General features: G+C 33.9%; 1 protein-coding gene across 3 annotated transcripts in view; it reads right to left on the bottom strand.

Moving 5' to 3' along the window:
* Positions 1-12,359, bottom strand: part of SYT14 (synaptotagmin 14) — a 170,427-nt gene that overhangs the window by 112,500 nt on the left and 45,568 nt on the right. For all 3 annotated transcript variants that reach the window (XM_006907690.1, XM_006907688.2, XM_006907689.1), the window contains 2 exons: positions 8,847-9,011; positions 1,916-2,131 (listed from right to left, as the gene is read on the bottom strand). In XM_006907690.1, the coding sequence (XP_006907752.1) occupies positions 1,916-2,131; positions 8,847-8,958 (328 nt within the window). In that variant the 5' untranslated portion in view covers positions 8,959-9,011. The remainder of the gene's footprint in view (positions 1-1,915; positions 2,132-8,846; positions 9,012-12,359) is intronic.

The raw sequence follows: 12,359 nt of genomic DNA, 5'->3' as shown, positions 1-12,359 counted from the left end.
AAAAGCTTTCAATGAATGTTTATGAAACAAATAAATCTAATTTTAGAATTCCTAAAATCATCTACCCTGGGTGTTTTATCAAATAATTTAGGGTAAAGTGGCAGGAATGTACAAGTGGGTCTTACACATATAGGTTAAATAAAATGACAAAGTTGATTCCAGGACACTTTGACCAACCAGCTCCAGAGGTTAAGGCTAGAATAGCCACTGAGATTATGCTTCTCTACTCACTGCATCTGCCACAGACACAGAGCCATACTAGAATAACAGGACGATAGAGAAGAATCAAGACAGCAGATAAGTGTAGGAAGAAGTAAATAGGGAAAAATAAAAATCCTAAACTGAGGCTGCAAAAAAGGGAATTGCCCAAGGTCACATAAAACTCAAGGCTTGCTCATGACTACTCATTATCATCGCCATCTCTGTTTTCACGATCCTCATCTACAACTACCATTTACTGATCTCTTAGCTATTAGGTGCCAGACAGGATGCTAAAAACTACCACATGTATCATTTAATGTTCATGACAACCTTAATAGGAAGATATCATCCACATTTTAGAGACAATAAAACAATCCTATAAACAATTAACTCTATTACACAAGGTTTCACAGCTAATATGTTAAGTCACAGAGCCAGAATGTGAACAAGGGCCAGGCTTCAAAACCCATTCTTTTTCTGTTCTACTGGCCATAAGCCAGAGGTGTATATAAGTTGAGGACTGGCATTACTGCTTTGCATTATTTAGTTATCTTTGTAAGCACATGTCTCATTTTCTCTAGTACTAGAAAGGTATTTTAGAGGATAGAGTCCATGTCTAATATTTTTTATTTCTTCTCTAGTATCTCATAATGATCCTTCTATATAGTAAGCACTCAGGATCTGATTAATTTCTTATCACGCCTATGTACTAGTAGAAATAAAAAGGATGTATATCGATCTTTAATTAGCATTAAGCCAAATACAAAAAAGATGATGTAGCTCCTTTGACAACCGTATATGCTGGAGTAAGACTTTAAGTCATCAATTGTAATCAGCCCTAAAACACAAACCACAGCTATAAAATTAAGGACAGTTTGTATTTTGTATAATAAAAAGATGCTAAGATATACTGCTCTTTTCTTCAGATCTGGGTATAAAGATAATAATTACTATGTAAGTAGTCATATATTGTAACAAGCACATGAACAGCTTACTAAATGAGGACATAAATATGCTTTAATTAATGGCAAAAACTTTTTTCTCTTATAGAAAGATGTAAAAACATGTGAGAGTGGACTTAACTTCTATATAGGTTGAGTTCTAAAGTCAATGTCAGTACATAAGGCAAAAATAAATTAGAGATAAAATAATCCTTGAAAATTCCTTAAATCATCCTCAAAGCATAGCATAATGCAGTACCAGCTCTCAATAAATCCACCTCAGACAGTTCTTCCTCCCATACAGAACAGATCACCATTTCTTCTGCTGTGCACCATGTGAAGTATTTGGCTCATGTTTAGGGGCCATATTGAATGAGAGAGCATACATTCACACACTGGAATCATATTCAACACTGTTAAATACTTAGACTATATCAGTTCTTGTAACAGGTATTTAAAAACTGATGTCATCTGAGAGAACAGATTCACATCTTCCAACTAATGCTTGCTAGGCAGAAGTTTATTGTGGAAAGAGAGCTAGAATTACCACTGTATTTAAATTATTTAGTGTTTTGCTTTTCGGTGTTTTGGTTTTAGTTTTGTTTTTTGGCTTGGGCCCAAAGATTTGAATCCGAATAAATTATATTCCCAGAACTCTGACTCTACCGTATGTGCTATTTGGTTTATTTTGCAACCATGGATACCTAGAATTTTAAATACAAATAATCTAATACTACAGTGTGTCATCTAAAAAAATAATTCACCTATCTTACCTTCATCTATTGATGCTTCACTACTGTAGCCATCATACTCTGCAGATAGAGGACTATATTTTTGTCTTGTTTCCCAAGTATAATTCTTTTGTCTGGAATCTGCCAATGGTAGTCTGGAATTGTGTGTTCTGGATAAGGCTTCATGGTATTTACCCAGTGCTTCATCTTCACTCTCAGAGGATGAACCATGCTCATCTTTGTCCATGTAGGAATTATCTATTTGCAATGACAAAGAAAGCACATCAAATTGTAATGCAATAAACTATGATGAATTTGCAATATATACACACCCATATACACAAAGATATATATGTCATATATACCCATATATACACACAAATATATATAAACATATATATACAAATACACACACAATCTGAATTTTCAGCATTAGAGAACTATAATTTTTTAATTTAAGTAGGCTAAGATTTAAATATTATGTTTTAATAAAGATTGAATTGTTATAATTATATAAATAACGTTAGTCACAGAGGTTTTCCGACCATGTTAAACATAAAGAAAATAAAAGAACTCGCCATCTTATGCAACTGTTTTTAAAGGATCAGTAGTACGCAAAGGTAGTTATAAGTATTGCCAGTACATATAGACCTGATTCAAATAATTCATGATACGAGATATTTCTGGTTATCATCTCGACCAAAATTTTCAACACTGGCAATGCTTAGTGCTAGGACTGCAACAGAGAAATGAGCAGACAGATATTATTGGTGAAATTACAATAGGTCAAATTTTTCTAGAGAGCAACAAACTTATAAATCTGCACGGTCTTTGATCCATTTGTAGGAATTTACCAGTTCCATTTCTAAGAATTCAGCCTGAGAAAATAATTAATAGGTGAGCAAAGATATGTATTTCAAACAATTTACTGCATTCTGTTTAATAGTAAGAGAAAATATAACCTAAACATCCATCACTGGGTCTTACGTAAATTATGAATGATATATCTATGCAATGATATACTACACGGTCATTAAAAATGAGGTGAATTTACAAGTACTCACAGGAAAAGAATTTATAACATCATGTTAGGAGAAAAGAGAAGGCTATAAAATAGAAGGCATATTTATAGTTTCATTGAAAAATATGTATATACACGCTTACATGCAATAAACACACCCACACATGCAGCATATATTTGTATGCACATACAAAAATGTGGGGAAAACTATACACCAAACTTTATCTGCGAACAGTAGAATTACCAGGAAAATTTTCCTTACATATACCTAAATTTCACATAAAATTTTTAGGGAGTATAATTTTATTATTATTTTTTAAAGCACTAGTTATTATCTTTTAAAAGGGTAAAAAATTTGAAACTGCAACATGCCGAGAAGCATTTAAACTAAGATGTAACCTTCTTAGAATTGAAAATTAACTCTAGAAGGATGAAGAGACAACAGAAGGTAGAATTTATGAGTTCAGTTTAGATATTTTTCTCTTTATACTTAGTTGAGATCATTTGTACTAAAGAAACAGAGGTTTGAAATTCAAGTGGGGAGACAGAATAAGTAATTTTAAAATGTGGGATAGAAACTGAATGTTTGGAGTTAGAAGTAAAGAAGCCAGGATGTCACTAATCTAAATCTCACTTTTTAATTCAGTTAAATAAAACCAGTAAAATAAAAGGGTGAAAATATAACCAATGTCATATTTTGCATTACCCAATGTGTAGTCACTGGCCACATGTAGCTATTCAAACAATTAAAAATAATAAAACTTAAAATCCAGTTCCCAAGTGCTAACCAGCCATATTTCAGGTGTTCAATAGCCATATGTGATTAGTGGTTATTATATGGAGCAATATGGATATACAGAACTTTTCCATCATTGCAGAAAGCTCTATTGGATGGCAGAGATGATGGCAGAGATGATGGCAGAGATGATGGCAGAGATGATGGCAGATCTGGTCTAGAACGCAGGCATTGTGACTCCCGGTTCAGAGATGCCGGCACTTTGTGGATACCATGGTGGTGGTCTTAAAGCAGCAGGAGAGCACTGAGGACAATAACTAGAAATTCTACAGTCACACTTCATCTATTATATAATACCACCTAGAGAAGCCCTGCATTCGGAAATAGAGAAGGAAATGCTTCCTCCTCTTTCTGTACCTTATAAGCTCTACATCAGAACCTAGAAAACAGGAACTAGTAAATTACAGTTCAGCTATTCGAAAGGATAATCTATGGGTCAAATAATTTTTAAAACAATTTCTAGAACATAACATGTTTAAGTTTAGTCCTGACTATAATCTGGAAAACTTGAGAGGTATTTGGTTTCTTTAGGTACTAGCAGGCTTCTTAATAAAAACAAATCAAAACGAAATTAAAAACTCTATATTGCTACTTGTGAATTATTTATTACTAACTAGTGTATGTTCTACTGTTATTTTCTGAATAAAATAATGTATAAACTATTCTACTTAATTTTGTACGTTTCTTTATTTTTGCTACTTCAAGTAATAAAACTACCAAAAACCACTGCAGATACCAAAATCCAAGGATGCTCAAGTCCCTTATATACAGTATTTGCATATAATCTATACACATGCTCCTCTATAAATAATCTGACAATTTATAATAATACAATGTAAATGCTACATAAAGTTGCTGTACTGTATTGTTTAGAGAATGATGAGAAGAAAAACAGTCTGTACACGTTCAGTACAGATGCAATCATCATAGGCATAACTATATACAAGTGTGCATTAGCAACAGCATAAAATTAAAAAAAATTTCGATCTGTGGTTGGTAAAATCCACAGATACGGAATCACAGATATATAGAGTTGATTGTATTTCCAAAAAATGGCGGTTCTTTTTAGTTAGCTCATTCATTCTGGATAAGCCTCTAGTACATCATTTAAAAAGTATTATATAATTGATAAACAGCAGATCTCTACTACATGTAAAGTCATGTAGCAGAACTAAAAAAGTCTTCCTCATATCTACTGTTACTCAGATTTTTGTTATTTTATGAGAATCTAAAATTATAGAAAAGTTCCAGGTGCATATTTTGTAAATAAAAGCCAGTGTACTTTTGACCTTATGATCAGATCAGCAATAAATGGAAATGACGGTATTACCAGAAGTAATTACTAGCAGTATGAAGCAATTCTGCAACCAAAACCAAGTAACTGTTGGCTAATTGTTTTGAAAACTGTCACAAATATTGTGATTGAAAAGTACAAATGCTTAGCTGGAATCTTAATTCTACACAGAGAACTCATGAATAATAATAGATTTGTTCACGTAAACACACAATAGACATATAAAATTCTTAATGTATGGCTAAATGGATAGACACATATCCTGAAGCATGTTACTTAAAATAAAATCTGCTCTGAAAGAAAAAGATAAAACAGTTAATATAGATAGTTACTGGGACAGACTTGAAGAGCAACATTGTATAAAGGATTTTGGTGTTAGTTACAAAAATATAAAATTTTAAAATGCAACTATTGCACACCAAATAAACTCCAACTAAAGCATGCACGCTACTTAAGAAAACCATTGAGTTTCTGGTTGTAAAATAAATGGACATTAAAAAAAATTAAGGCTGATGAAAACTTGGCCAAATAATGTAGGAACCAGAAGCAATACTTAACTAAGAGGTGTACAAATAATATAAATGGCCTTGAAATGACCATGAGAAAAAAGAAAAAAAATAAATTACTTTAAAAAAGTCTTCCAGTAAAGAAAGTCTTAAAATAGATATATAAGCATGTAACAGGAAAATTCAGAAATGTGGATGGTGTTTTCCTAATTAAAAAAATAAATCAAGAGAAATTTTATCACTCAAACCCACATTAGGAGACCTCACCTTTTTCTGGTATTATCTTAGAATATTTTTCATCTCTACTCTTTGCTGTTTCTTCCTTGGCAGAAATGGCTTCATTTTTCTTTGTTTTTATAACTCCTTCCACTTTGTAGCATTTTGTTGGATTTATTTGTTCTTTGATTTTTCCATGTAACTTATCTTTAGAATTAGTTGATGGTGCAAGATACACGTCTTCTTTCATAATGGGTTTCTGTATCATCTGTCTATCGCTTGCCAAAATATCTTTTGGAGAACATTCATTTCCTATACGCTCATTCCCCTTGGATCCTTTACTTTTAATATGTTTTTCAGCTTTTCTTATATGATTTTCTTTCATTTCTTGATACCTTACCTCTTTTAAATCATTCTTACCATGACTGGAAATTCCTAATCCGATTTTTTTATATCTGTCAGTATGTCCAAGCTCTTGAAAAGTAGATCCAGCCTTTGCATTCTGTTTGATAACTGATGTCCTGCCATCACTCACATGGTCTCTCAAAGAATCACCAGCATTATCAGTCTCTTGATTGTCTGACAGAGTCTGCTGCCTATCATCAATATGTTTAAATATTCTTCCTTCATTTATTCCTTGATCTTGCCTTTGTGAAACTGAAGTACTACAATAAGCTCTTTGATTTGCTCTGTGCTCTAAATTGGATTGTGTTTTCTGACACTTAGTGTTTTCGGAGACTTCTGGTGACACGGCATTTCCTTGTTTAGAAGTATCGACAGCTTCTGCTGCTGCAGAGCTCTCGTCTTCTGGACGAAAGCCATTTATCATACTGGTTACCTGTTCAGCAACTGAGTCACTTAAAGCATAGCTGACTTCCCCAACGGCAGTGGTCAAATCTTCTACAACATTACTGATTGTGTCCATCAGAGAAGACATTGAAGGCAGATTCTGCTGAAAATTTCTGAAAAATGCCATTTTCTATCTCCTTGTCCCTAAAAGGTGCAATAATGAAATTTTCTCTTCTTAAAATAACTACTTTGGAATCTGAATTTAACATTTACTTAAATGTCGCTACTCATGAGCTCAATATTAGTATTTCACATTGTGGCTTTTTAAATCTTTCTGTAAATGCACTATGCATTGGCGGAAACATGTTGAAGCAAAGACTCTTCCAAAAAAAGAAAAATCAAACCACGTGGCTTAAATATAATGACACTTTTTCCTACTCCATAGCTATCAGAACAGCAGCAAGACAATATTTTCCCCTCAAATACTATTGGTTTTTAATTCTATACCTGCAAGAAGAAGTATAAAAAGGATTTTTATTATATACTTTTAGTTCATTTATTAATACTTTATATAGGGGAACTACTATATCTTATTAACAAACTACCAATATCATTTCAAATTAAGAAAAATATTAAGGAAAAAATATCTAAACAGTTGTGCAGAGGTTAGAATGAGGAAAGGCAGAGGGCGAACATTTGCTCAGTAGCTAGGACATGCAAAGCATTATGATTTACAAATTGATCTTATAATAACTCTAGGAAGTAGATACTATTATTCCTATTAAATAAGTAAAATAAACCACGGCTCAGAAAAATTAAGAAGGTTCCTGAGACTTTTCCAATAGATCCTCAAAGTCAAAACAATTTTTATGATAACAGTTGAAATATTTAGCTTTGCCACTTCCACTTGCTCACAAATGACACTGCCGTCTTCCGGAGGCTACATGACAAAGTGAATGCAGAAGCAGATATGAGAATCCAGCTGTTTCTTCCTTCTGTGCTGGTGGTTGAAGGGATATTCCAAAAATGCCAGACAACGTCCCTCTTCCCATAACAAATATATTATTTAATTAAAAAGTGTTATTTATATTAACATGTAATAGGCTTATTGCTTTTTTTAACGAATTGATTAAAAATATTTTTTAAAACTTCTTAGTTTTAACTTCTAATATGCTACATATCAATAGATACAACTCACATAAACAAAAGCTCTTTGGGGTCCTCGATAAATTTTAAGAGTGTAAAGGGGTGATGAGACCAAACGCACCAGAGAAGCTGAACCGGAGAATTACTGGAGGCTGCCCAAAGAGATCTCTTTAACCAGTTCATTCTATACACATGATAAAACAGCCGGACTTAAGTATGAGAAACCCTAAATTTAATCAAATCAAAACCACATCCAGTACTATAGTTCCCTAATGCAAGTCAGAGATGTAATTGAACAATGAACAGATTTTTATAAACAATGAAGCTATCATTTTTTTAAGTTATCAGAAGTAAGAGAAGACATCTCTCCAATGTATGTACACGGATAAGAAAAGCAAAGCTCCTCTGCTAGAGCTCCTCAAGATTCTTCCTTGCTTTCATAATTGTCGACTTGCTCCTGCTACCATTTATACAAGCCGGTCTTTGGAAACAGCAAATAAAGAACTCTTTGGATACTTGAAACCCATATAATTTTATTAACTACCGTCACCCCAATAAATTTAATAAAAAGAAAAAATTTTTTAATAACTCCAAAGAAAACCTTTCTGTAAGGGAAAGAACATTACAGCCCTCATCTTTCCTAGTATATCAAGTCATAGTAAGTGATATAATGTCTATGGTGCCAAGGGAGGAAGAGGAACACTAATTTTTTATAATCGGACTTTAACCATATACTAAATTACTAAAGAAAACACTTTCTGCAAACAATAAAATTATCTATCAGCTGAGAAGTCAACAGTAGGTAAAGAAAAGGATGAATACTTTCAAAAGCGTTCTAGGGAAACAGGAAAAAAGCTCTCCAGAGAGTTATTTGGACAATATATTTAATCTATATAAAGCAACAAGATACTTCCCTGTTAAAGCATGTCTACTTATAATCTCAAAAGCAAACCTTATATATGAAAAATAAAAATGTTATTTTGTGAAAGTGTGTAATTAATCTTTATGTAACATATTAGCAATTTGTTAGCAACAGAAAGATAACTGAAAATAATTTACTTAATAGATTTTTTTACTCTCATAGAACAGTGGATCAAATGTTAATTTATAATACGTCAAAACCAACCTTTTTACTATATATTTAAAAAAATAATAGAGTAGTATAGATATAAAGAACAAACAAGAGAAGCAGTGATGATACTTACAAATTTTATCTTGTGAATTCTTCCTTGTACTGTATCCTGAACCAAGATCTGGAAAACCGCCAACATTTTCAAAACAGAACTTCTTATTAATATAGAGAAAAAGGAGCAGCATCAAGATAATAAACACCCCAACAGCTGACAAAAATCCAACTGCCTCTGGAGATACTAGAGAAAAAAAAGTCACAGCTGTAAGCATTTATTCTTCTTTACGCTACAAATAAGAAGGAAACCCCCACAGAAATGTTAGATCACTGCCTTCTTCGAATTACATTTTTAAACTGTCATAGTTCACAAGAGTTTAGTTTATAAAAACAAATTACAGTTCAATGAGTTGTTCGATTAAATAAAGGCATTTATTTAAATCTTCTAAGTTTCCATATAAATTATGTTGAAACAATCTTAAAAGACAGGAGTCTACAAAATAGGCAGTTACGTTTAATTCGTGAATTAGAAAAAATTATTTTCTATGCATGGATATATTAATCAAATTTGTGAGAACGTTTATTATTATTCTTATCTCTAAAAGCTTTAATGCCCCTTATTAAAACAAACTGGCTTCTTAACCTGGTGTTCACAGCTCCAGCCTCTCTTTTCATATTATACACCAATTAGATGGCTCTAATCATCGCCTCAGAATCAGCTATATGTATTACCACACACCTTGTTTTTGTTCATCCACTTCCCCTTGCCTAGAATGACCAAGTCTCGTCTCTACTGTATCCCACTCACCCACTCAACCAACCAGTATTGTTAGAGCAGCAGCCATACATCAGGCATTATCATAGACACAGTTCCTGTCTTCCATGACCAGGCTGGTGAAGACAGTTATGAAATGGAGCAATAAAGGCTACAAGTGGGGGGGAAGAATGGGGGCTGTGAGACCCATGGAAACACTTAATCCAGTGTTGAAAGATCAAGTAAGCATTTCGGAAAGTTATGGCCTGTATGATTATATCTTAAGGAGTAGTAAGAATTAGCCAAGTTAACACTATTCCAGGTAGAAGAAACAGCATGTACAAAGGTCCAGAGACAGGAGATCACTTTGTAGTCCAGAAACTCAGTGAAACTCTTTTAATGATGAACTACCACATTCTCAAGATAATCTGATCTCAAGAGAATACATGAAATCATCCAAGGGGATTTTGTAGTGTGAGAACAAAGTCTTCGATTTCTACAATCCTCGGCAATCCCTCTTTCCTTTCAATGTCTGCATTATTTGTCACTACATGTTATTTGGAGTTAATAGAAATGAAATTTTTGGATCCCCGGTGCCTTACATATAATATTAAGTATTAACTGAGAATGAATCGTAGGCTTCAAATACCCTCTACAACCTACAACCTACTCATTCTTCCTCCACTGCTCAAGTAGCGACTAAAATGTCATCTCCAATATAATTTCTTTAATCAAAAAGAGCCAGGACAATTAGCATCTAACTCTTTTGTGTAAAACGAAGTCACCAACCAGTCAATGAGTGCTTTAATCTCCTAAATTTTCATTATTTGTGAAAGCCAAGCATCCCAGGCATAGAATTGACATGACATTCTACCTATTGAAAGCTGGGGCGACAGCACTGCGGTAGGGGAAGGCGCAGAGGGTGGAGCTGTGAGGGAGGGGCCGTGACGCGAGGGGAGGAGGGGGCGGGAGTGGTGGAAGTGCTGTCTGAGTATCAGGCTGGCGCAGAGGAACAGGTCCTGCTACTAGGACCAAGAAGTTATGCCCAGACGTTAGCCCTGCCCGTCCTGTTATCAGGCTGAAGAATAATCAGGAAAGAGAACAGTCTTTTAATAAAAGGATCTAAGGTATATGACATAAAAACAGTGGTATGCATCAAGCTGGAAGGATGAGGTAAAAATGAAGACAGAATTATCATCAGACTTTCTAAAACCTAGGAATGTCAGAAGCAGGACAGAATCTGGTATAAAGCAGCAAAATGCTCCATATATTTTACGAAGAAGCAAAATGCTCGATATACCTATATTCGATATTACTCTGTAAATAGCAAATAAGTATAGGAGCTCCTTTTAGCTCAGGCCCAAAACACGCTAAAAAATTTGATGCCTTAAGTGAACAAACAGGATTAGAGAAAAGGCAGCCTAAAAAAAAAATCTTCCATTTCTTAGAAAACTCAATGAGAAAACATAGCTCACCTGATTTAAGAAAGCTAGTTATTGCTAATAAAAATAGTAACAAGCACATATAGCAAATATTATGTGCTATTTATTGTTTTAAGCACTTTACGTATGTTAACTCTTAATCTTCACCATTATACTATTATAATCCCCATTATAAATTGTGATATGAAGAAATTAAACAACATGCCAGCTATTAAGTAGAAGAGTCAGGATTCAAACCCTGTCAGGCTCCAGAGTCTGTCCTTTTAACTACTGCTCATACTGCTTCTCCTGGTTTCCTTCTCTCCTTCCCTTTTTGCCTCTTCCTATCCTGTGCCTCAATCCTTATTTTTGTGTTCCTCTCATCTCCCTCCTTCCCACTTTAAAATTTAATCTAGGTAGAAAGATCAACTATAAACAAGTATGATATGGTAAGTATTATCACAGAGGTATGAATATAAAGTATTACTGGAACATAAAGAAGAAATAATACCTGGGGAAGTTACAAACACTTCAGAAAGGAGGTGACACTTGAGTTGGGCATGAAAGATTAATACAGTAAAGGACAGGTAAAACAGCATGGTGAGAGACACAGAAACAATGTGCATGCAGTCTATGAGCGCTAACGGGCGGCAGTCATGGCTGTGTTATTGACTTGTGCATTCTCAAAGCACCTGGCACAATGCCACCTAAACATCTGTAAATGAATGAATGTGTGTTCAGGGAAGATCAAGAATATACCAGAGGAGCTGTAACTGGAGATGAAAGCAAGGTCCAAACTGTCAAAGAACCTTGAGTGCCATCCTAAAGATTTTGTACTTGAACTACTTTCCTTAAAACAATGAGAAAACTGAGATACGACAGGGAATAAACGGTGGCAAAATGAGTTCTTAAATCAAGGAGTAATGGTGATGACAGAGATGTGAATTCTAGTCTTTGTTCAAGGAAAATTTATAATAACCCAATTTATTAGATGTCGAGGACATGAATGACGAGAAGTTTAGGATAATTTTAAAGTTTCTAGCTTCAGTGAGTAACACCCTTAACAAAAATGAAAAGATATGAGAAAGGTATGTGGTTTAGGGAATGGGGGATAAGAGGAAAACAGAGAGAGAAAGGTGGATAATGAGTTTTGTGTCTGACACGTTACATTAGAAACGTTAGCAGAACGTTTCAGTGTAGATGCCTAGTAAAGGGAGAGAAATATGAGTATAGTGTTCTGGTGAAAATCAGGTTAGTTATAAAAGATTTGGGAGTTTTCTCTTCTGCTCATCTTATTCCATGTGAAAGATTTCACTGACTAAATACAAACTGAACTGACAAATGATTGGTGCTAAGCTTTATTAATAGTAAATCTCTTACTTTACAAATTTTTAGATAAATATATACTGTGACTTTG

The sequence above is a fragment of the Pteropus alecto genome, unplaced genomic scaffold (assembly GCF_000325575.1).
Source record: "Pteropus alecto unplaced genomic scaffold, ASM32557v1 scaffold101, whole genome shotgun sequence".
NCBI lineage: Eukaryota > Metazoa > Chordata > Mammalia > Chiroptera > Pteropodidae > Pteropus > Pteropus alecto.
This window is presented reverse-complemented; position numbering and strand designations above follow the sequence as displayed.